The sequence below is a fragment of the Phacochoerus africanus genome, chromosome 9 (assembly GCF_016906955.1).
Source record: "Phacochoerus africanus isolate WHEZ1 chromosome 9, ROS_Pafr_v1, whole genome shotgun sequence".
Taxonomy (NCBI): Eukaryota; Metazoa; Chordata; class Mammalia; order Artiodactyla; family Suidae; genus Phacochoerus; species Phacochoerus africanus.
Window position 1 is genome coordinate 66,416,261 of NC_062552.1, and position 25,781 is coordinate 66,442,041.

At 46.2% G+C, this 25,781-nt stretch overlaps 1 protein-coding gene and 3 non-coding genes across 6 annotated transcripts in view; 2 read left to right on the forward strand and 2 right to left on the reverse strand.

Moving 5' to 3' along the window:
* SNX6 (sorting nexin 6) overlaps nt 1-14,451 on the forward strand; it is a 49,149-nt gene extending 34,698 nt beyond the window's left edge. For all 3 annotated transcript variants that reach the window (XM_047795320.1, XM_047795322.1, XM_047795323.1), the window contains 4 exons: nt 695-781; nt 7,664-7,823; nt 7,906-7,991; nt 12,492-14,451. In XM_047795320.1, the coding sequence (XP_047651276.1) occupies nt 695-781; nt 7,664-7,823; nt 7,906-7,991; nt 12,492-12,545 (387 nt within the window). In that variant the 3' untranslated portion in view covers nt 12,546-14,451. The remainder of the gene's footprint in view (nt 1-694; nt 782-7,663; nt 7,824-7,905; nt 7,992-12,491) is intronic.
* An 866-nt stretch (nt 14,452-15,317) lies between these two features.
* On the reverse strand, nt 15,318-15,481 carry LOC125136940 (U1 spliceosomal RNA). The gene has a single exon (XR_007137268.1). It is a non-coding gene; the product is annotated as a U1 spliceosomal RNA (small nuclear RNA).
* A 2,168-nt stretch (nt 15,482-17,649) lies between these two features.
* Nucleotides 17,650-17,813, forward strand: LOC125137093 (U1 spliceosomal RNA). Its single transcript, XR_007137397.1, has one exon. It is a non-coding gene; the product is annotated as a U1 spliceosomal RNA (small nuclear RNA).
* A 5,434-nt stretch (nt 17,814-23,247) lies between these two features.
* On the reverse strand, nt 23,248-23,337 carry TRNAY-GUA (transfer RNA tyrosine (anticodon GUA)). The gene is given in 2 exon segments: nt 23,248-23,283; nt 23,301-23,337. It is a non-coding gene; the product is annotated as a tRNA-Tyr (tRNA).
* Between the last annotated feature and the right edge of the window lie 2,444 nt (nt 23,338-25,781).

The following is a 25,781-nucleotide window of genomic DNA, read 5'->3' on the forward strand; positions in this document are numbered from 1 at the left end:
AATAGGAATTGATAACTATAGTTACTTTTATAACGTTGTGGTTTTTTTGTTGTTGTTTTTGTTTTTTTTACAATAATTAAGAAAACACTGGAGTTCCCGTCGTGGCGCAGTGGTTAACAAATCCGACTAGGAACCATGAGGTTGCGGTTCGGTCCCTGCCCTTGCTCAGTGGGTTAACGATCCGGCGTTGCCGTGAGCTGTGGTGTAGGTTGCAGACGTGGCTCGGATCCCGCGTTGCTGTGGCTCTGGCGTAGGCCGGTGGCTATAGCTCCGATTCAACCCCTGGCCTGGGAACCTCCATATGCCGCGGGAGCGGCCCAAGAAATAGCAACAACAACAAAAGACCAAAAAAAAAAAGAAAACACTGAAAGTTCCTGTTGTGGCGCAGCAGAAATGAATCCAACTAGTAATCATGAGGTTGCAGGTTTAATCCCTAGCCTCTCTCAGTGAGTTAAGGATCTGGTGTTGCTGTGAGCTGTGGTGAGGTCACAGATGTGGCTCGGATCCTGTGTTGCTGTGGCTGTGGCGTAGGCCAGCAGCTATAGCTCTGATTTGACCCCTAGCCTGAGAACTTCTATATGCTGCAGGTTCTGCCCGAAAAAGCAAAAAAAAAAAAAAAGAAAGAAAGAAATAAAGAAAACACTGGATGTAGTATATAAAGATTGATTAAATCCCAGTTTTTTCCCTTTTTCAGAAAATAGAAGCACGAGTGTCAGCTGATGAGGACCTCAAACTTTCTGACCTTTTAAAATATTACTTAAGAGAATCTCAAGCTGCTAAGGTAATGTATTCATTGTTTTTAAAAAACGGTCTTTTTTAGGAGTTCCCGTCGTAGTTCCCGTCGTGGCTCGTGGTTAACAAATCCGACGAGGAACCATGAGGTTTCGGGTTCGATCCCTGGCTTTGCTCGGTGGGTTAAGGATCCAGTGTTGCCATGAGCTGTGGTGTAAGTTGCAGACTCAGCTTGGATCCCGCTTTGCTGTGGCTCTGGTGTAGGCCGGCAGCTACAGCTCTGATTAGACTTCTAGCCTGGGAACCTCCATATGCTGCAGGAGTGGCCCAAGAAATGGCAAAAAGACAAAAAATAAAATAATAAAAAATTCGCTGTTTTATAAAAAGGCATCATCTCTTTAAAGGCTGTTAGACTTTAAGGTTGTTTTTGTTGTTGTTGTTGTTGTTTTTCTTCTTAGGGCCGGACCTGTGGCATAGGAAGTTCTCGGCTAGGAGTCAAAACGGAGCAGCAGATGCCAGCCTACCCCACAGCCACAGTAACACCAGATCCAAGCCACATCTGCGACCTACACCACAGCTCTTGAAAATGCCATGAGGCCAGGAATTGAACCCACATCCTCATGGATACTAGTTGGGCTCTTAATCTGCTGAGCAACAGTGGGAACTCCACACTTAAGATTGTTAAAGATGATTTATCTCTTGATTGGTATTTGTTTTGTTTTGTTTTGTTTAAACGCCAGATGCTTTAACCCAGGAGAAGCCAGAGATTTAATCCACATCCTCATGGATACTAGCTGGGTTCATTACCATTGAGCCACAACAGGAACTCCTGTCTCTTGATTTTAAATTATATTTTCCAGTGTGAATTTTCTTTTTCTTCCTTTATAGGTAGTTTGTAGGTCAGGGAACCTCACATAAAAGTTTTCTCTAAACTTCTGATACAGTTTGGAACTTTTTTTTTAGTTGAATTTAGTATATTTAACCAGGTAAAGTGCCTGCAAAAACAAAAGTAAAACTCCCAAATACCAGTTGTACAGCTAAAGGATTCCTAATTTAGTTTATCTAAGTCCTCTATTGAAGGTGAGAGAGCCATAAAATAAGGATTTTTTTTGTTTTTCTTTTTCTTTTTTGGCTGTTCCCAGGCCAGGGATCAGATCTGGGCCATAGCTTTGACCTAAGCCACAGCTGAGGCAACACTGGATCCTTAACACACTGCGCCAGGCTGAGGATTGAACCTGGGTCCCTGCACTTCCAAGACGCCACCAATACCGTTTTTGCCACAGCGGGAGTATTTTAAGGCTTCTCAAATTTCTTTTTGGAAATCTGTGTACAGAACTAAAACTTACTAATCAAATAAAGTGTTTAGGTGTTCTCTTGCGGCGCAGTGGGGTAAGGGTCCAGTGCTGTCACTGCAGTGGCTTGGGTTGCTGCTATGGTGCAGCTTTGAGCTCTGGCCCAGGAACTTCCCTATGCCTTGGCATAGCCAAAGAAAAAAGAAAAAAAGAAAAGTGTTTAACAAAAGTATCCAAAAAGCACTGAGAACTTAGTGGCTCAGATATGCCAAATTCTGTGTTAATTTATGAATTGAGATGTTATACAGAAAATTCCCATCTGATCAGTGGTGCTTTGAACACTTATTCCTTATCAAATTATAAATAACCCTTTTAACTTTGAGGACTTAAGTACTTACAGATACACTGTCCATATCAAATTATTTTAAATCAGACTATCTTATAAACTACTTACACTGGCTGAGCAGGGATAAAATTAACTTTTGAAGATTTTAAATTTATTGTTTTATTATAATGTATAGTTGTCAATAGATAACTTTTTAGAACATGGCTTTAAAAGTAAATCCAGGAGTTCCTGTCATGGCTCAGTGGTTAACAAATCTGACCAGGAACCATGAGGTTGCAGGTTCGATCCCTGGCCTCGCTCAGCGGGTTAAGGATCCGGCATTGCCGTGAACTTGGTGTGGGCCGCAGACGTGGCTCGGATGCCCCATTTCTGTGGCTCCAGTGTAGGCCGGAGGCCACAGACCCCTAGCCTGGGGACCTCCATATGCTGTGTGTGCAGCCCTAGAAAAGACAAAAACAAAGGAATTATTATTTTTAAAAAATAATAATCAAATAAAAGTAAATCCAAATGTTTTAGTAACTACAAGAAAAAAAATTGAAATTTAACTGTGAGAATTAAAACTGTTTTGAGGTATCACCACACACCGTAATTAGAATGGCTAAAATTAGGAGTTCCCTTCGTGGCGCAGTGGTTAACAAATCTGACTAGGAACCCTGAGGTTGCGGGTTCGGTCCCTGCGCTTGCTCAGTGGGGTAACGATCCGGCATTGCCATGAGCTGTGGTGTAGGTTGCAGACGTGGCTCGGATCCTGCGTTGCTGTGGCTCTGGCGTAGGCCGGAGATTACAGCTCCGATTAGACCCCTAGCCTGGGAACCTCCATATGCCGCGGGAGCGGCCCAAGAAATAGCAAAAAAAGACAAAAAAAGAATGGCTAAAATTAAACATTCTGGCAAAAATTATAGCAACGGGGAATTCCTGTCATGGCTCAGTGGTAATGAACCCCACTAGCATCCATGAGGACTCAGGTTTGATCCCTGGCCTCACTCAGTGGGTTAAAGATCCGATGTTGCTGTGAGCTGTAGTGTAGGTTGCAGGCATGGCTCAGATCCCGAGTTGCTATGGCTGTGGAATAGGCTGGTAGCTGTGGCTCCAATTTGACCCCTAGCCTTAAAACTTCCATATGCCACCGGTGCAGGCCTAAAAAGTAAAAAAAAAAAAAAAATTATAGCAACTGGAATTGTCACACACCGTTAGTGGGACCATGATACAATACTTTGGAAAAGTTTTGCAATTTCATAAACATACATCTACTATATGATCCAGTCATTTTAGTCCTAGGTATTTGAAACTATGTGTTTCCACAGATGTTCATAGCAGCTATATTTGTGATAGCTGAAAACTGGCAACAATCCAAGTGTCTACCAGTGAAGAGGTGGATGGATAAACAGATTGTGGTATATTCATATAAAGGAATGCTACTTGGCCAATAAAAAGGAATAAACTATGTATGCACACAACAAAATGGATTACTCTCAAGATAACTTTGCTGAGTGAAAGAAGCCCAGTGATAAAGACTTTAGTTCACATTAGCATTCACTCTTGGTCTTATACTTTCTTGAGCTTCGGACAAATGTATAATGACATGTATCTATCATTAAGTATCATACAAAATAGTTTCACTGCCTTAAAAATCCTCTGTGCTCCAGCTATTCATTCACCTTCCTCCTATCCCCCATTGATTTTGTAATTTCCTTCCCTAGTTTTTTTTTTTTTTTTTTTGGTCTTTTTGCCTTTTCTAGGGCCGCTCCTGCAGCACATGGAGGCACCCAGGCTAGGAGACTAATCAGAGCTGTAGCTGCCGACCTACATCACAGCCACAGCAATGCAGGATCCGAGCTATGTCTGTGACCTGCACCACAGCTCATAGCACCGCTGGATCCTTAACCCACTGAGTGAGGCCAGGGATCAAACCCACAACGTCATGGTTCCTAGTCCAATTCGTTAACCACTGAGCCACGACAGAAATTCCTGCCTTCCCTAGTTTGCCTTTTCATATAGTTGGGTCTTTTCACATTGGCTTCTTCACTTAGAAATGTCCATTTACGGGAGTTCTCGTGGCTCAGCAGAAACAATCTAAGTGGCATTGATGAGGACATAGGTTCAATCCCTGACCTCGCTTAGTGGGTAAAGGATCTGGCCTTGCTTTCAGCTGTGGTGTAGGTCAAAGACTTGGCTTGGATCTGATGTTGCTATGGCTGTGGTGTAGGCCAGCTGCTACGGCTCTGATTTGACCCCTAGGCTGGGAACCTCCATATGCCGCAGGTACGGCCCTAAAAATAAAAAAAAGAAATGTGCATTTACGTTTCCTCTAAGTCTTTTCATGGCTTGATAGCTCATTTCTCTTCAGCACTGAGTAACATTCTTTTGCCTTGATACACCAAGTGTATTTATCCTCCTGAATATGCTGACCTACCGAAGGGCATCTTGGTTGCTTCTAAGTTTTAATGATTATGAATAAAGCTGCTATAAATATGGTGTGCAGGTTTTTGTGTGGACGTAAGTTTTCAACCCCTTTTAGTAATAAATACAAAGCAGCACAATTGTTGGATCATTTGGTAAGAGCGTGTTTAGTTCTTCCAAACTGTCTTCCAAAGCGGCTGTCTCACTGCATTCGCACCAGCAATGAATGAGAGTTCACCTGTTACTTCACATTCTCACCAGCATTTGGCATAGTCAGAATTGTGGATTTGGGCCATTGTAACAGGCTTAGAGTGTTACCTTGTTTTAATTTGCTTTTCCCTGATGGCATTTGATGTGAAGCATCTCTTCACAAGTTTATTTGCCGTCTTTGTGTTTTCTGTGGTGAGGTGTCTGGAGTTTGGGATGGGGAGGTTGTTGTGGTTTGGGGTTTTTTCCCCCACCTGCAGCATATGGAAGTTCCCAGACCAGGGATTGAACCCAAGCCACAGCAGTGACCCAAACCACTGCAGTGACAATGCCAGATCCTTAATCCACTGCACCACAAGAGAACTCCCTGTCTGTTTGGGGTTTTGGGTTTTTTTTTTTTTTTAATATTTATTTATTTGCTTTACAGGGCCACACCTGTGATATACGGAGGTTCCCAGGCTAGGGGTCTAATCGGAGCTGTAGCCACCAGCCTACACCAGAGCCACAGCAACGCAGGATCCGAGCCACGTCTGCAACCTACACCACAGCTCACGACAATGCTGGATCCTTAACCCACTGATCAAGGCCAGGGGTAGAACCTGTGTCTTCATTCATGCTAGTCAGATTCATTTCTGCTGAGCCACAACAGGAACTCCTTGGTGGCTTTTCTTGCAGCAGAAATTTTTAGTTTTTTGGGGGTTTTTTGACCATACCCTCAGCATGCAGAATTCCTGGGCCAGTGATCGAATCCATGCCACACCACAACCCAAACCACAGCAGTGACAACACTGAATCCCTAACCTGCTTTAGCTACCAGTGAACTCCAAGAAATTTTTATTTTTAATGAAGTCCAACTTATCAGTTATTTCTTTCTTGGATCATCCCTTCAGTGTTCTATCTAAAAAGTCATCAACAAGCCCAGGGTCATCTGGATTTTCTCCTGTGTTTTGCATTATACATTTAGGTCTGTGATCCATTTTGACTTAATTTTTGTGAAGAATGTAAAGACTGTATAAATTTATTTATTTGCATGTTCACATACAGGTCTCTCAGCACCATTTGTTAAAAAGGTTATCTTTTCTCCATTGTATTGCCTTCGCTTTTTTGTCAAAAGATCACTCATTTGTGTGAGTCTAGTTCTAGGCTCTCATTCTGTTCTATTGATCTGTTTGTCTGCTTCTTCACCACCACTACACGATTGCTGTAGCTTTGTGGTAAGGCTTAAATGAGGAAGTGTCAGTCCTCTGACTCTGTTCGTCTCTTTCACTATCATCATGTTAGTTATTCTCTCTCTTTTCCCTCTCTGCACAAACTTTAGAATCAATTTGTTAATGTTTACAAAATAACTTGTCAGAATTTATAGGTCAATTTGAAAAGAACTGATTTTGACAATATTGAATCTCCATCCATGAACATGGAATGTCTTTCCATTTATTGAGTTCTTCTTTGATTTCTTTTATCACAGTTGTATAGTTTTCCTCAAAAGTTATGCATACTTTGTTAGATTAATACCTGATTATTTCATTTTCTGGAGTAGTAATTAATAATGGTATTTTTGTTGTTGTTTGTTGTTTGTTTTTTTTTGTCTTTTTGCCTTTTCTAGGGCTGCTCCCGACTCACATGAAGGTTCCCAGGCTAGGGGTCTAATCGGAGCTGTAGCCACTGGCCTACGCCACAGCCACAGCAATGCGGGATCCGAGCCGCGTCTGCAACCTACACCACAGCTCATGGCAATGCCAGATCCTTAACCCACTGAGCAAGGCCAGGGATCAAACCCTCAACCTCATGGTTCCTAGTCGGATTCATTAACCATTGAGCCACGATGGGAACTCCCAATAGTATTGTGTTTTTAATTTAAAATTTAATTTATTCATTGCTGAAATATAAGAAAGCAAGTTTCTTTTGTTTGCTGTTATCTCCTAAAACTTAATTATACTCATTTATTAATTCAAAGAGTTTTCTCTTTGTAAACAGCCATGTCATCTGTCAAATGAGAGTTTTGTTTCTTTCTTCCATATCTGTTTACTTTTTTCTTTTTGTCTTTTTAGGACCAAACCCATGGCATATGAAAGTTCCCAGGCTAGGGGTCCAGTTGGAGCTGAAGCTGCTGGCCTACACCACAGCCACAGCAATGCCAGATCCAAGCTATATCTGCAACCTATACCAGAGCTCATGGCAACACCAGATACTTAACCCACTGAGCAAGGCCAGGGGCCAAACTTGCATCCTCATGGATACCAGTTGGGTTTGTTACCACTGAGCCACAGCAGGAACTCCCTGTATGATTCCTTTTTTTAATGAAATATTTGGAATAGGCAAATCTGTAGAGACAGAAAACAGATTAATGGTTTTCTGTGGCTGGAGGTGGGGGTAGGGAGGAAATGGAGAACAACTGCTAATAGATCTGGATTTCTTTGAGTGATGAAAATGTTTTAAAATTGATTATAGTGGTGGTTACACAACTCTGAGCATACTACAAACTATTGAATTGTGCATTTTAAATGACTTATATGGTGATGTGAATTATATCTCAATAAAACTGTTACCAAAAGCCCTTTAGAAGAGTAACTGACATGTGGCATTCACTGTATATGTGTTAGCTCTGATGATGATTGGGTGGGGGTGGTTGAGGGTAACTGCTAGAAACATGCAGCATTTATTACCGTGAAGCATACTGTTTTTATAGGATCTCCTCTATCGAAGATCTAGGTCACTAGTGGATTATGAAAATGCTAATAAAGCACTGGATAAAGCAAGAGCGAAAAATAAAGATGTTCTGCAGGCTGAAACATCCCAACAATTATGTTGTCAGAAATTTGAAAAAATATCTGAATCTGCAAAACAAGGTACTCTTATAATAACCTTTAATCATAAGGCATGTTTTAGACTGTTATGTAAATAATTAATCCTAATTTGTTTTGTTCACAGAACTTATAGATTTTAAGACAAGAAGAGTTGCTGCATTCAGGAAAAATTTAGTGGAACTGGCAGAGTTAGAACTGAAGCATGCAAAGGTAGTGTCATATTAAAGATTTAATAATTTAAGTGACTTATAATTTAAAAATAGACAGTCATGAAACCTTATAGTAATTTTAAAAATAGAGATTCTTAGGAATTCCCTTGTGGCACAGTGGGTTAAGTACCTGGTGTTGTCACTGCAGCAGCTCAGGTCATTGTTGTGACACTGGTTTGATCCCTGACCTGGGAACTTCCATATGCCATGGGCACACACACACAAAAAAAGGAAACAGAATCTTAAAAATCTTCCTTACTAAAAGTGCCACATAAAATTATATTTTAGCATTTGCCATTTTTTGTCAAAGGGACTGAAAATTTTAAATGTATTCAAAATTCCCCAGGAGCTCCCTTAAGGCACAGCAGGTTAAGGATCTGGCATTGTCACTACTGTGACATGAGCTCAATCTCTGGCCTGGGAACTTCTGCATACTTGTAAGAAGATAATTTCATAACTATAGCCAGGCACAAAGTCATTTGTCATAGTTCTGATACTAGCCAAAAAATTGACAGTAACCTGGAGTTCCCATCATGGCACAGTGGTTAACGAATCCGACTAGGAACCATGAGGTTGCGGGTTTGATCCCTGGCCTTGCTCAGTGGGTTGAGGATCTGGTGTTGCCGTGAGCTGTGGTGTAGGTTGCAGACGTGGTTCGGATCCTGCACTGCTGTGGCTGTGGTGTAGGCTGGTGGCTACAGCTCTGATTAGACCCTGAGCCTAGGAACCGCCATGTGCCTCGGGAGCAGCCCTAGAAAAGGCAAAAAGACACACACACACAAAAAAAATTTGACAGTAACCTAAACATCTAAAAATATTGAATGTTTTATTTTACTTAATTTTAGACTTTTAGGAATGTTGCAAGGAAAATACAAAGAATCCCTGGATAGTCTTCTCGAAGATTCCCCAAATGTACATATTATCACATCTGCTTTGTCCTTCTCCTTCCCTGTCTCTTTTCACACACACACACACACACACACACACACACACCACACCCCTATAACACATTTTTTTTTTTCCCACTGCTCTCACAACATGTGGAGATTCCCAGGCCAGGGATCAAATTCCCCCAACGGCAATGACCCAAGCCGCTGCAGCGACAGCACTGGGTCTTTAACCCGCTGCACCACAAGGAGCTCTACACCTTTTTCTTTTTCTGGCCACCCTTTGGTATATGGAGTTCCTGGGTCAGGGATCAGATCCTAGCTGCAGTTTCAACCTAGCCGCAGTTGCAGCCACACCAAATCCTTAACCCACTGTGCTGTGCTGGGCCAGGGATTGAACCTGCATCCCAGCACTCCAGAGATGCCACAACCCAATCGTGCCATGGCGGGAACTCCACAACTGATTTTGCTTAAACTGTATGTGGGTCAGTTGCAGATGTGATGCTTCTTCCCTCTTATACATTTCAGTGTGAATTTCCTAAAACCAGGTTATTTTCTTAAATACTCCATACAATTAAAAAGATGAGGAAGTTAATGTTGACATAATTCTGTTATCTAATCCAGAGACTTTATTCACATTTCCCCAGTTGTCTCACTATCATTAATGGCAAAAGGAAATTCAAGAGAATGTGTTCCATTCAGTGCACATGTTGTCTTAGACTTAATTTGGAAAAGGTCTTGAGTCTTTGTATTTCATCACATTAGACACACTAGAGCACAGGCCTATAGAATGTCCCTCAGTTTAGGTTTGTTTAATTGCTGGGGTTAGGTTATCCACTTTGGGCAGGAATACCACACAGAAGTGATGTTCAGATTTTCTTATTGCATCACGCCAGGAGGCAGATGCTGTTGATTATATATATAACTTTGACCATTTGCTTAAAGTGATGTCTGCAGATTTCACGGTGGCAAAGTTAGCCACCATGGAATTAAGTGTTCTGTGGGGAGATATTTGAGACTGTTGGAATTAAGTGTTCTGTGGGGAGATACTTGAGACTGTTAAATACTCCATCACTCAACCAGCATGACCAATAGGACTTTGTACCATGGTGGAACTATTCTATAATCAGTGCTCCCCAGTATGGTAGGCACTATCCATGTGTGCCTATTGAACATTTGAAATGTGAATAGTGCAATTGAGGAACTGAGTTTTTATTTAATTTTAATTAGCAAATTTTAATTATGTAGCTGCACATAGCTAATAGCTACAGTATTGGCATTTTAGTCCCATATTGTTTTTAGCATCTATCACGATTTTTGCCTGAAATAGTGGTTATGATGATTGCCAGATGGTCTTTTTTTTTTTTTTTTTTTTGCTTTTTAGGGCCACACCCAAGGCATATGGAGGTTCCCAGGCTAGGGGTCCAATCTGAGCTACATCTCCTGGCCAACACCACAAACGCAGCAACTCAGGATCCAAGCCATGTCTGCAACCTATACCATAGCTCAGGACAACACTGAATCCCTGACCCACTCAGAGAGCCCAGGGATTGAACCCGCATCCTCATCAGTTCTAGTTGGATTTGTTTCTGCTGCACCACAGCGGGAACTCCCAAAGTGGTCACTTTCTAATTCCATCATTCTTTCTACAAGTTAGTTAACTTTCTATTCTAAAGAGGGGGTTTTCCTTCTTCCCTGTTTATATACTAATGTAACCTGAATGTACTTCATTTGTGCTTTTATGTATGTCTCTGAATTTAGATGCCAGTTCATGTTTTACAAATGAGCATTTAGATATGACTTTTTTTTTTTTTTTTTGCTTTTTAGGGCCGCACTCAAGGCATATGGAGGTTCCCAGGCTAGGGGTCCATTCGGAGCTACAGCTGCCGGCCTACATGACAGCCATAGCAACTCGGGATCCAAGCCGAGTCTTCGACCTACACCACAGCTCATGGCAACACCAGATCCTTAATCCACTGAACAAGGAAAGGGATTGAACGCACAACCTCAGGTTCCTGTTATGGCTCAGTGGTAACAAACCCAGTTAGTATCCATGAGGATGCGGGTTTGATGCCTGCCTCACTCAGTGGGTTAAGAATCTGGCGATGCCGTGAGCTGTGGTGTAGGACACAGATGCAGCTCGGGTCTGGAGTTGCTGTGATGTAGGCCAGCAGCTACAGCTCCCAATTCTACCCCTAGTCTGGGCACTTGTATATGCCATGGGTGCAGCCCTAAAAAAGATAGATATATAGATAATTACTTTCATATATAAAATCTTATTATTTTTGGAGTCCCATGTTGGCCTAGCAGTTAAGGAATCAACATTGTCACTGCTGTGGCTTGGGTTCAGTCCCTGGCCTGGGAATTTCCAAATGCTGTGGGTGCAGCCAAAAAAAAAAAAGAAAAAAAAGTCCTAAATGTTTTTATAAAAACTACTATAAATAAAGGTAATGTATATTTTAATGGCTAAGGGAATGTGATAAGCTATCTTACAATCAGAAAATGTTTGGGAGTTCCCACTATCACTGTGGCTCAGCGGTAGCAAGCCTGGCTAGTATGCATGAGAATGCAGGTTCGAACCCTGGCCTTGCCAGTGGGTTAAGGATCCAGTGTTGCCATGAGCTGTGTAATCACAGATGTGACTTGAATCCCAAGTTGCTATGGCTGTGGCGTAGGCCAGTGGCTGCAGCTCAGATTTGACCCCTACCCTGGAAACTTCTATATGCTGCAGGTGCAGCCCTAAAAAGACAATGAGAATAGTTCAAGAGTTTAATCTGTATTCAGATTATTTTATTTTTTTCCTTTTTCTAGGGCTGCTCCTGCACCATATGGAGGTTCCCAGGCTAGGGGTCGAATCAGAGCTGTAGCTGCCAGCCTACGCCAGAGCCACAGCAATGTCAGATCCAAGCCGAGTTAGCAACCTACACCACAGCTCACAACAACACTGGATCCTTAATCCAGTGAGCAAGGCCAGGGATCGAACCCGCAACCTCATGGTTCCTAGTCGGATTTGTTAACCACTGAGCCACGACGGGAACTCCTTTTATTTTTATTATTAATGAGGGTTATTTTATAACCCTCATTAGAACATGCCAGATAATTCAAAATATTAATATTGGTATAGATGGAAATTTACCAAAGAATCTGGTATATGGAAAATAGTATTATACATGGAACAAATTGTATAGTTTTATGTTTTTAAACTTTTATTTGCATATAATAAATTATTGTTTTCAAAGCTCTGATATCTTACATTTAAAGTTAGTGATTCCCGGGGAGTTCCTGTCATGGCGCAGTCGTTAATGAATCCGACTAGGAACCATGAGGTTGTGGGTTCGATCCATGGCCTTGCTCAGTGGGTTAAGGATCTGGCATTGCCGTGAGCTGTGGTGTAGGTTGCGGACGCGGCTCAGATCCCGTGTTGCTGTGGCTCTGGCATAGGCCGGTGGCTATGACTCCAAATCAACCGCTGGCGTGGAAACCTCCATATACCACTGGTACGGCCCCAGAAAAGACAAAAATAAATAAAGTTAGTGATTTCTAATACTGTATATTTTCAGTAAGACTCTTCCAAATTGCCTGAACTTCGTTGTTTATTTTCCCTTCTTTTTTAGGGTAACCTACAGTTGCTGCAGAACTGCCTGGCAGTGTTAAATGGAGACACATAAGCCATACTCCACCTTCCAGTTAAAAAGGGCTGCCTTCCTTCAGATTCTATTTTTTTTCTTAATGATGTTAGGCATTTTACTGCTCACTGGAAACAAAAGAAACAGCTGACAAAGTGCATCTCCTCCCTTTTTCTGAGAAACAATGGAGCATTGCCTCCCACGAGTGCTGCCAATTGCAGGTGGTGGGACCTGTGCCTGTACCCTGGACAGATGCCTGTCATCATGCCCTACTCCTCTTCAGAAGCCCAAAGTTCAGTCTTTTTCAAGTAGCCTCTATAACTGTGTTTATTTTATGAGTAGTATTCCTTATGGCTGCCAGTCTTATTTACATTTAAGTAATTTCTGACGTTTAACCGTTTCAAAATACATTGTTCAAACCAGTTAAGGATTGCCATTACCTTTTTTTAAATTTTGTTTTAAAAAAACATTGTACACCAACCACCTTAGTTCACTCTTGTATCCAGGTAAAGCATCTTAATCAGACTTATTTTTAATTAATGAACATTTCTTAGAAGTTTTGGGACAGACTTTATGTAATCTTTTTAAGTATGATTTCTGAAGAAAAGCAGATGCATTAGTATGTTTGCCTTAAACTTGTAGACTAAACCAACTATTGTCAAATAAACAGTGATAACAGTGATAGTTTTTAACTCTGTGGTCATTGTATCACTCTAAATTTGGAGTAGCTGTAATAAATCTACTCCTGTATTTTGCTTTACAGTGCAGGTCTTAGTTTTTGTTTTGTTTTTTTTTTTAATGGCACATTGAGGAATTCCCTTGTGGCACAGAGGATTAAGGATCCTGAGTTTTCCCTGCAGTGCCTTGGGTCTCTGCTGTGGTGCAGGTTCATCCCTGGCCTGGGAACTGCCTCATGCCGCGGGTGTGGCCAAAAATAAAAATAAAATGGCATATTGAACCAAGTTCACCAATCACTTTACGAAAAAATGAACTGCTTCTCTGTGTCCTTGCAGCACTTCCTGTAAGATAGAATTGGGCAGAGGCAGGTCAAAGACAGCTATTTCTAAAATACAGGAGCAGAGAGTATGGTCTGTTGTGATTTCCAGGCTTCTACCCTGCCCCAGTTGAAGCAGTTAACCATGCAGCATAAGGCCAGTGTATATAGATTGGTACGTAGAGAGAAAGAGGGCTGCTGTAGGGAATAGCACTTGTCAGTGGAGAAAAGGTTGGAATATTTGGAGTGAAAATTACAATGCAAAAAGATACTAAGGAGTTCCTGCTATGGTGCATTGGGTTAAGGATCTAGTGTTGCTGCAACTGTGGTATAAGTCATAGCTGTGGCTCCTATTCAGTCCCTGGCCTGGGAACTTTTCATATGCCCCTGGTCCTTTAAAAAAAAAAAAAAAGATACTAATTATCAGTAGCAACATAACATATTATTGGACTTTCTAATGTGAATGAACATTAAACTTGTCTCCTACATGTAAACCATAGGCATTTGGGTTGGTCACCCCTCCAGTAGATTCCTAGTTTTTCCCAAACCATTCTGAAGGCGGCCTTCCTGGATCTCAGGGCTAGTCGCTGTGATTCTAGCCTTCAACCACTGCTTGTCTCTTGCCTCGCTGGTGTGCTGGTCAGTGTTTCTCTCTTTTATTGACGTTCCTCAGTGCATTTGAATTGTGGATGTATGTGTTAGCTGAGAGCTTGTTTTGTCACCTGTGTCACCTTCAGTGGTGAGATATGCCCCTGCAATGCCCACAAGTAGGTGAGCATGAGTTGGATTGCTCTAGCTTCTGGATTCAGGGCAAGTACATTTACCCACTGCCCTTATGGCCTTGGACAAGTTTGCCCAACATCTCTGCCTGTTTCTCTACAATAAAGGATGCAATTGACCTACCTCACAGGGCTGTTGTGAGGATTAATAAATGTTGGTACAGCGCTTTGGAAATGTGAAGATGCTGTGTAAATGCTAAAAAAAATAGCAAATACAAGGCAAAAAGCTACACAATTTTCCACACATCCATCAGCTAATCTGTTTATACCAAGGTGGCCTTTTTCTGGAAAGGGAATATGTAAGGTACATCCATTTGGCCCTTTGTTGTTTTTTTTTTTTTTATGGCCCCACCTGTGGCACTTTTGGGGTTTTGTTGTTTACACTTTAGAGTGCTTGATGGGGTGGGGGTAGGCTGGAAGCAGCAATTAAGTGTTGCAGGGGTGTGGGTGGGGAGTGCTTAATAAATACATGTATGAGTTGACTGATGACAACACTAGCCAGAGGGCTTCTCACAAAATGTACAAATAAGGGAAAGAATGCATGTTCCTCCATCAAGGTCATACTTGGGAAAGGCATATACTGAAACTTACTCCAAGCTCACTGCTAGTCTCGGATAAAAATAGCTGTGGATTCACTACTGTTGAGATGTAGCAGTTATAAAACTGCTACATCTCGTGGCTAAGAACACAAAGCTGAATCTGGGAAGTCGTCTACTGGTAGTCAGCCAAGGAGCGGCCTAGAATTTCCCCTTAACTGATGTTTCATGCTCAGAGAAAAAAAAAAAAAAAAAAAGAACTCAGACTGTAGGGAATAGCCTGTAGGGTGTACGTTGGTTTAAGTATGTCTGGACTTCTGAAGAAATAAAAACAAAAATCACAAGCGATAGTTCCTCACGCTGAAAAATGAAACACAAACTTACACAACACATTTAAAATATAAAAGCAGCTTATTTGCGCTCCCGAATTTATACTGTCACAATAAAAACACAATAATGAACACACGAAAAACACTTAATCTATTTTTCAACACCCAGGAAAATTCAGGGGAGAGCGCGAACGCAGTCCCCCACTACCACAAATTATGCAGTCGAGTTTCCCACATTTGGGGAAATCGCAGGGGTCAGCACACCCGCAGTGCAATGGGTGAGCCTCGCCCTGGGAAAACCACCTGCCGGATCATGGTATCTCCCCTGCCAGGTAAGTATGCCCCGCCACCCACCCCTCGCCCCACACCCTCGCCCCACACCCTCGCCCTCGCCCCGCTCTCAACGCACGCTCACTGCCCGCCCGCCGCCTCCGCGCCCTCCCCCCAGCCACGCCCCTCGCCCCGCCTCGCCCGCCCGCACCGCAACCTCGCAGAGCCCCCTCGGGGGTCCACACGCAAACGCAGAGGCGCAGGCGCAGCGGGACCAGCAGCCTCTGCGCGTGCGCTCATCTACATACGCCACGCCCCGTCCCGACTTCCACGGTCCCCTTTTATTTCCTGTCGGGGACACCGGCCCGATTCATCTCCGTGAGACGCGCCAGTGTCTGTGGGCGGGACGGCGTGGGTACACACCGACCAGGCGGAACCCCGGAGGGGCAGCGCAGGAAGACGGGAACTCGCGACGCGGGCGCCCCGCAGTTGATGCAGTTGATGGGGTGCATCTGGGCTCAGGCCTGTCTGGTCTCACCTTCCTTTTGGCCACTATGAAACAGTCCTGTCAATCCAACGTTAAATACTAAGATCTGTGTTTCCTCATCAGTTTAAAGTGAAATTTTTAGTGCTCATCCATGATCCCTCAAATTAGGTACAATCTAATCTTGCAACAGCAAAAGGAAGCTATCACGGAAGGGGTAGATGTGTGAGCAAGAAAAGGATGTTGAATAGTCTGTGAAAATCAGTTGTACTGTGAAAATGTCACATTCTCGTTCTGAGGGACTATGCTGCCTCTTTCAGTCGGCTGGATACATGAAGATTCTTTTTCTGAGATCAAGTAGAGGTTAAAGATTCATCCTCCCCGGATGTGAGCAAAATGATTGAACTTTTGTGTGTTCAAGGGTGGTGGGTGCTGTGGAGCAAAGAGAGACAGGACCGTAGATTACAGGGTCAGGGCAGGTTTCCCAGAGGGCCTAACTGCGCAAAGATCCTAGGAAACGTATGGTAGCACCCTTTTTGATTATTGCTTGCTTCAAGAAGTTTCCTTTCTTATTGTGTATTTTCTACAAGTAGAGAAGAGAATTCTCTCTCTCTCTCTCTCTCTTTTTTTTTTTTTTTGTCTTTTAGGGCCTCACTGGCGGCTAGGTGTCGAATTGGAGCTGTAGCCGCCGGCCTATGCCACAACCACAGCGAAGCCAGATCTGAGCTGCCTCTGCAACTTAAACCGACTCTCATGGCAATGCTGGATCGTCAACCACACTGAGAGGCGCCGGGGATTGAACCCGTGTCCTCATGGATGCTAGCGGTGTTAATTAATCACTGAGCCAGGATGGGAACTCCAACTGGCCTGTAATTTCGAAAAATTCTTGCATAATGAAATAAGGTGGACCTGGGGATTATTTAAGATTACTTCAGGTTAAAGAGACAGAATACAGGCGTTCCCCTTGTGGCTTAGTAGTTAAAGGAACCCGACTATTATCCATGAGGATATAGGTTTGACCCCTGGCCTTGCTCAGTGGGTTAAGGATCCAGCGTTGCCTTGAGCTGTGGTGTAGGTCGCAGGCAGGGGTGGCTCGGATCCTGAGTTACTGTGGCTCTGGCGTAGGCCAGCGGCTACAGCTCCTATTCGACCCCTAGCCTGGGAACCTCCATATGCCACGGGTGCGCCCCTATAAAAACAAAAGACAAAAGCAAAAACGAAGAAGGAAAGAAAGAGATACACGGATCTTAGTATTTAACGTTGGATTGACAGGACTGTTTCATAGTGGCCAAAAGGAAGGTGAGACCAGACAGGCCTGAGCCCAGATGCACCCCATCAACTGCATCAACTGCGGGGCGCCCGCGTCGCGAGTTCCCGTCTTCCTGCGCTGCCCCTCCGGGGTTCCGCCTGGTCGGTGTGTACCCACGCCGTCCCGCCCACAGACACTGGCGCGTCTCACGGAGATGAATCGGGCCGGTGTCCCCGACAGGAAATAAAAGGGGACCGTGGAAGTCGGGACGGGGCGTGGCGTATGTAGATAAGCGCACGCGCAGAGGCTGCTGGTCCCGCTGCGCCTGCGCCTCTGCGTTTGCGTGTGGACCCCCGAGGGGGCTCTGCGAGGTTGCGGTGCGGGCGGGCGAGGCGGGGCGAGGGGCGTGGCTGGGGGGAGGGCGCGGAGGCGGCGGGCGGGCAGTGAGCGTGCGTTGAGAGCGGGGCGAGGGCGAGGGTGTGGGGCGAGGGGTGGGTGGCGGGGCATACTTACCTGGCAGGGGAGATACCATGATCCGGCAGGTGGTTTTCCCAGGGCGAGGCTCACCCATTGCACTGCGGGTGTGCTGACCCCTGCGATTTCCCCAAATGTGGGAAACTCGACTGCATAATTTGTGGTAGTGGGGGACTGCGTTCGCGCTTTCCCCTGACGACGTTATGATTAAGATTAGAATTTTTAGACGGTTATTTAGTAGTTCCATTACATACCAAAGGTTTCTGGTTAAATTCGTACTTTAGAAGCTTTTTTGTGCGGGTTTGTTCAGTCTTTTGGGTTTTTTGCTTTTAGTTGGTGTTTAGAACGTTGTTTTTCTTGTTTTTTGTGGATCTTTAGCTATTTGATAACTCTGAACTGTACCAAGAACTGAATTTCCAAAAACTGATGAGGAAATGTGGATCTATCCAATATCCTTTATACAGTTTTTTTTTCAAAGTGTTTATTTTCATGTTTTTGTGTGATCGTTTATCAGCAACTTTAAGCTTTATTTGGCAGGGGGTATGGGGAAACCTCTAGAAAAGAAATGGGATATTATTTGCAGCAACTTGAATGGACCTGCTAGAGATTTTTTTTTAACTGATTATCTTTTCCGTCATAGCTGGTGTATGGTGTTCTGTGAATTTTCTACTGTACAGCAAGGTGACCCAGTCACGTGTACATATATACATTCTTCTTCTAGAGATTATCGTTTTAAATGAGGCAAATCAAAGATTTATATACTATCACTTATAAGTGAAATCTAAAAAATAATATAAATCAACTAATTTACAAAACAGAAGCTGACTCAAAGACATAAACAACAAACCTACGGTTGACAAAGAAGGAGAGGCTAAGGGAAAGATAGAGTGTGGGATTAATAGATACATTCCTACATATAAAATAGACAAAGAAGTATTTATTGTGTAGCCCATGGAAGTATTTAATATCTTTTAATAACTTAAAATGGAAAATAATCTGAAGCTGTACAAATGAAACTAACAACATTTATTGTAAATCAACTATAGTTTAATACAATTTTTTTTAAGAATGCAGGATCTTAGAGCTTACCTTGCTCTAAGATCTCACTAGTTCTTGCAACTATTGAGAACCAACATTTTAAATGAGATTCTCAGTTGATTCTATACACATTGAAGTTTGAGAGGCTCTGATCTTACATACACATATATTTTTTAATTTCCTTTCTCTTTCCCACTGTAATATGTTTCATGAAGTCAGGGATTCTTGTGTATTGACTGCTGTTGCGAGACATGTTTCTACAATATTTTCTTAGCCTCTTTGCTGAAAACTCCATGTTGTCCTGCTTTACTTAATCCCATCTTCCAGCTTTACTTTATCCCATCTTGCTGTTTGAAAAACACAGTGCTGGTAAATGACTAAAGCTTAAGAACAAAGACCTAAAGGCCTAAATTATTCATAGGGTTAGCTGAATGAGGACATAATGGTTGGTCTAGGCACACTGGACCTGTGCAGATTGGCACACCGTTTGCACAAGCGTGATATGTCCTCTAAGGAATAAGAGAAAGAGGAACCTCACAGCCAAGTGGTTTATGAGCAGTCGTTAGCAGAATATGCATTAGCAAAGAGAACCAAAGGGCAAACCTAGGCACACCGAGTTGCCGCAAATAGATATGCCCTTTGCGGAAGCACAGTGAGGATTTTCTGAAATGCTATGCATAGCTAACGCAAATGCTAATGATTGTTATGTGCCTAAAGGTCACAGTGAAAGCTTAACCTTCTACCAGCTAAGTGACTTTTAAAATAATAAAATAACTTATAATAAACAAACCCTATATCCTCCACACATAGTCCCCTCCTCACTTGATGTCATCCTAAAGAGCACAATAAAAGCAGTGTGGTTTCTTGAGGCGGTGCTCTTGGTCCCTGAGACCTTGAGTCCCCCGGTTCCCACAATTACTTAAGATAAATGTCTCTGTGTCTTGTTTTATGTTAACTTTTTTCCTTAAGTTTCACAGCACCTGTTCTTCAGCCCCATCCTGCTGAGCTGGTCTCGGCAGACTGCTCCATCCATACTTGGCTAGAATAGTGCATGATTATAATAGGCTTTTAATATACATATTGAATTACCTTATTGATATCACGCTTAAAAAAAAAAAGTCCACAGCAGGTTTTTGGTCTAAGTCCAGGTCAAATGAATAATACTTTGTCCTTTCCGCAGAGAAATCACAAAACAGTCCCTGTTCAGCTTCGTCAGCAATGTCTCTCAACACCATTTCTTTAAGTCCCTAGGTGAGAGCTAAAACTATAGAGATACAAACAGTCCATGAGCCCAGGGAAAGGGCCCCACTAGTCCACACCATTGCCTCCAACCTAGCCTCTTTCAGACCCCTTCTACTTTATTTTATTGTATTTATTTATTTATTTGGCTACACCTGTGCCATGTGGAAGTCCCTGGGCTGGGGGAGGAACCTATGAATCACAGCAGCTAACGGAGACACAACAGTGACCATACCAGATCCTTAACCTGCTGTGCCACAGGAGAACTGCAGCCCCTTCTCACTTTAGAAGAGCGAGAAGATCGGGAGTTCCCCATAGTGGCTCAGCGGAAACAAATCTGACTAGCATCTATGAGGACGCAGGTTTCATCCCGGGCCTTGCTTGGGTGGGTTAAGGATCTGGCATTGCCTTGAACTGTGGTGTAAGTCGCAAATGTGGCTTGGAACCAGCATTGCTGCGGCTGTGGTGTAGGCCAGTACCTACAGCTCTGATTCGACTTCTAGCCTGGGAACTTCCATATGTGGGGGTGGGGGGTGCAGCCCTAAAAAGCAAAAAAAAAAAAAAAAAAGAAAGAAAGAAAACCAGCAAAAGCGTGAGATGATTAGAAAAATGCAAGTCAAATGTAAGTTTCTTTTTCTTTTTGGCCACCCCGCAGCATGTGAAGTTCCTAGGCCGGGGGTCGGATCCCAGCCACAGTTTCGGCCTACACCACAGCTGTAGCTGTTATGGCAGCTGCCCAGCAGCCCTGCGCTGCAGCGTATCATCTCTGGCGACAGCCCCGTGGCTGTAGTGTACCAGCTCCGGCAGCTTTGTGACTGCAGTGGATCAGCTCTTTTACCCAGCGACAAACTAAGCGAGCACTCGGAGAGTTGGAGAACTCAGGTTTATTACGCCTGTGGGCTCAGAGGAGATCGATCTCCAGAGTCTGAGCCCTGAAGAAGGGTTTCACAAGGCTTTTATGGGCTACTTCTTCCGGGTCCATGCTTGGCTAGTTGGACTGGAGTGACATCAGGCACGGTAGTAGATGCGGAAAGAAATTTACAGAAGCAGATGCGTGGGGGAGGGGTGGTTGGGGCAGTTGGCTGGACTTTGCTTAGTCATCACAGCCGGGGTCTCTCCTTTCTACCTTTTTATTGGGACATTTTCTACATAGCAATGAGGGATCCTTAACCCACTGTGTTAAGCCACCAATTCCCAGCCTTTCCAAGACACTGCCAACCCTACTGCACCAGTATGACCTCCTAAGTACCATATTCTTCTCACATACCTGCTCCTTCAGTTCAGCTGTTGCTTCACCCTGACTCAAGCAGTAAGGGAGGCAAAACTTTACTTTTTACTCTTTTGGGGTCTCTGGCAGGACCTGAGAATCATGGACATAAAAATGAGAAAAATATAGACTTTTACATGTTGGAGTTCCCGTTGTGGCGTAGTGGAAATGAATCCAACTAGGAACAATGAGGTTGAGGGTTTGATCCCTGGCCTTGCTCAGTGGGTTAAGGATCTGGCATTGCCCTGAGCTGTGGTGTAGGTTGCAGACACAGCTTGGATCCCGAGTTGCTGTGGCTCTGGCGTCAACAGCTCTGATTAGACCCCGAGCCTGGGAATCTCCATATGTCCCAGGTGCAGCCCTAAAAAGACAAAAGCCCAGATTTTTACATGTGACCCCCCACAATGGGAAAGTGAAGACTCAAAGAAGTGGCTAAGTGGGTCTTCAAGGAACCTTGGTTTCTTCTTCTTTTTTTTTTGTCTTTTTGCCTTTTCTAGGGCCACTCCCACGGGATATGGAGGTTCCCAGGCTAGGGGTCTAATTGGAGCTGCAGCCGCCGGCCTACACCACAGCCACAGCAACTCGGGATCTGAGCCGTGTCTGCAGCCTACACTACAGCTTACAGCAATGCCAGATCCTTAGCCCACTGAGCAAGGGCAGGGATCGAACCCCCAACCTTATGGTTCCTAGTCGGATTCGTTAACACTTGTGCCACAACAGGAACTCCGGAACCCTGGTTTCTTTATTGGCCCTGGTTCCTTTTGTTGAAGAATAGTATTTACAGGCCAAAATCTGGTACTTCAGCTTTATTAACACTGGTGTGTCTTTGCTATTAGGCCCTGTACCTATTTTACTCAATGGATGATATATTATATCTAAACTTGATTTGGGAGTGGGAATCCTTTCACTCCTGTGTGCTTGACATGCCTCCCGAATCAGTCACTCTACATTTCTGTACATTGTGACATGGCTGCATGTGCGAAGCTGGTGATTTGCCAATGAAAAGCCTAGTAGCCGCTGGGTGCTGATCAGCCCCTCCACCCTCCTGCCCACGGTGACTGTATGCGGCAGTGAGGCTTTGAGGAGAGATGGAAAAGGGATGTCAGAGGGGAGACCACATTCAGGGCTCAACAAGGCCAATAGCTATGCAGCCTTGGCTCCCCTCCTTTGCCCCCCTGCCCTGACTCCTTGGGCAGAGGAGGCTGCTTCCTGAACTAGGTCTGGGTTCTGGGGGTCCCCGGAGGGGCACCATATGCATATGTACACTCACATGGGGCAGGGGCCGGGGCCGGGGCGGAGAGGGAGAAGGAGGTACAGATACATCCAATATGGCAGAAGAATGGGTGCGAGCGTTTTAGCACCCTCGTACAGAGCGTGAGCAATCGCTGCTCTTTCTGAAGGAACGCAAGCCCTCCGGCTGCTCCCAGAACAGGTGCGAAGGCATCTGAAAGCTGAGGTTTCCCAGGGACCACATCCCTGCCCTCAGACTAAGAGGAAACCTGAACGCACCACCGCTGAAGTCAAGGCTCACTGAGAACCCTGCGGCGTTTTTTGCTTCGGCCAATGTCAACCCGGGCGCAGGTGCACACCTGGCAGGGGCTTGGAAAATCTCAGGGTGGCAGTTCTGCCCCACGGAGCGAGAGCTTGGGACAGTGGAAGGCTGTAGCCGGGAGAGACAGCGACAGTGACCATCCTTTGGGGGGCAGAGCTGGGGACAGAGCCCGAGACTGAGAGGGAGTTTTCAGGGAGGGTGCCATGGTTCTCCCTGGCCCACGCGACGGCCTGTGTGCTCCTGGGCCTCCGGGGCTGGCGGGGGGCAGCTGCTGCGCGCCCAGCTGTTTGGCTGCAGGGACGTGCGCGTGAGGAGCGGAGCGGCAGGCGGTGAGGGACTAAAAGAGGAGAGGGCGAGGACCGTGGTGGGGCCAGAGGGGCCGCGCGCTGAGGCGGGAGCGGCCCGGCTGCGGGCGGGGGTGTCGCCCGCCACGGCCCCACGGCCCACGCGTGGCTGGGCAGGTGTCCCCAGACACCTCGGGCCTCCGGCCAGTAAGAGGGGAGGCTGCGCGCGGCGCAAAAGCCACAGGCACCTCCTTCGAGCCGGAATCGAACCAGCGACCTAAGGATGTCCGCACGGATCCCGTCTACAGTCCTCCGCTCTACCAGCTGAGCTATCGAAGGGTGCGCGCCGCCAAACCCGAGCTCTTCCTTTTTCTTGCGAAGCCGGACCCGCGGCGCCGGGACGCCCGAGGTGGGACACGCCCTGGGCTGTTTGGAAGCCGCTTTGAAGAGAGCGGCGAGCTCCGAGCCACGGCGTCCTGTGCGGGCGCGGCCGGGCCGTGGCGGTGGCCGCCATCCGCGCAGCGATTTTCAAAGAAAGATGCCCGGTCCCCGGCGCCCACCTGTGGCCGCCTGTCCCCTCCCCCGCCCCTTGCTACAGGCGGGGGGACCATGGGTCCGCGGCCGCAAAGCCGCTAAGACCGGCAGGGGAGGGGCGTTGGCGAAGCCAGTGCGCGCGCGGAGAGGCGGAGGCCTGGCAGAGCACAGGGGAACCCACCGGGAGCGGCATCTCCTCCCCGGCTGCCAGCCTGGTGCTTTTCAAGTGCCTTTAGTTCAAGATCAACCTTGGGCCAACATGGCGGGGTTTGATGGGGCACTTTCTGCCACCTTTCGAAGCCACCATCATCTTGCCCGCGTTACAAAGTCTCCTGTTGATCTCCCCCCCACGCCCACCCCGCTTTCGCCCTGCTACCCTGACAGCCAGAGTGATTTTCTTTTCTTTTCTTGCGGGGGGGGGGGGGGGCGGGGCGGAGGCCTCCTTGCTCTTTACTTTGCTCTGGCTGATTTTTGTGGCCGGGCTGCTCTTCCCCAGGAGCCCCAGGACCAACTCCCTCACCTCCTTCAATCTGCTCCCATTGGCCCCTTCTCCAGGGAGCCTCCTCTGACCACCCAGGGTAACACAGCAGCCTGCCCCTTATGGCAACCCCCATCCCTTTCCCGCCTCATTGCTTTTTCTTCTTCTTTTTCTTCTTTCACACCTCTCAACAGCTAACATTCTAGGTCATTGGCCGATCGTGTCCACTGCCCAGTTGCTCCCACCTTCCAACAGCCTCTTCTCTAAGACATGAACACCCACAGGCCTTTTGTTCCAAAATTCCTCAGCTGTGAGTGCCACGGGGGTTGCAGTAAAGTAGTTGGATAGGCAAATGCCCAAGGTCAGCAAAGAGGAGATCAGGATATAAAAGACCAGGCCAGGAGCCAGGACTCGCTCAGGGGGAGGTGCAGTTTTCTTGTTTGATCACAAAACACAGAGTTCCTTAAGGTGAGAACTGTACAGGTCCCAGCAGGTGACAACCCATGCAAACCGTTTCCTGCACTCACTGAGACACTTGCACACCAGACTCTAGTTGGGCTTCTAGCAGCATAATAAGGTCTTGTCCCCGGGCTTGACCTCCAGCCCCCTTAATAATACGCCTGCCCGAGAAAGTCCAACCCCTGACACTTATTTATTTATGTATTTATTTATTTATTTTAAAAAGAGCATTACAGTTGTGAATGTGGTTTCTCTTACAGTCCCAAAGTGTCCCTCCAGGACTGGGAGCCATTGCTTGGAAATGTCGTCCCGAGGGCTAGGGCCTCTGTCTCTGAGTCTCCGGGGGAGGCTCCACCCTAACTTCGCTAAGTACCTTTATCCCGACCAAAGCTTTGTAGTTTTTCACTTCCGACTCTACTCGGCGCCCCCCGCCCCTACCTCCCCATCCCCCCTTAAAACGCCCCAATCCCCTCTTCCCAATTCCGAACGGACCGCAAGTCTTTCTCCTACCAGCAGCACCTACCGAGCAAAATTTGTTTTCACCACCTTCCAAATCGGAAAGGACCAGAGGGCACGGGTGGGGCCGCCCTGTGCGCGCTCTGCGGCGGCAGGAGGGGGCAAGGGCGCCCGCCCCGAGCACCGCACTCCGGGAGGCCCCAGCGCCACCCCCACCCCGGGTGTTCCTGCCAGTGTCACCCGGTTAGGTGTACTCTGAAGCCCTCTGTGTCCCTTTTACTCCGTACGACCTCCTGGAGAACCAGCACCACGCTTCCTTAACTAAGGCGGCTACTGAGCGCTTCAGGTCCACCGGCAGGCAGACCTTTCCCGAGTTTTGCAGGACTAGAAGATGAGTTTGAACAGGCGAGGGCAAAACGGGCTGACATGTTCTTTTCGCCGAAAGGAAGGTGAGGGGCGACCCGGGCCCAGACCCGCGGGATCAACCAACTGGGGGTGCGAGGCCGCGAGCTCGCGTCTTCCCGGGGCCCCCCTTCAGGTTCCCACTCTTGGCCGCGGCCCCCGGCCCAGAGACACCCGCGCGTCTCAGGGTGACTCTCAGTAGGTCCCTTGCCCCCAGCGGGGAAAAGAGCGGGGTGCCCGGGAGGTCGGGGCTGGGGCGTGGCGTATGTAGATGAGCGCGCGCGCAGAGGCTGCTGGTCCCGCTGCGCCTGCGCCTCTGCGTTTGCGTGTGGACCCCCGAGGGGGCTCTGCGAGGTTGCGGTGCGGGCGGGCGAGGCGGGGCGAGGGGCGTGGCTGGGGGGAGGGCGCGGAGGCGGCGGGCGGGCAGTGAGCGTGCGTTGAGAGCGGGGCGAGG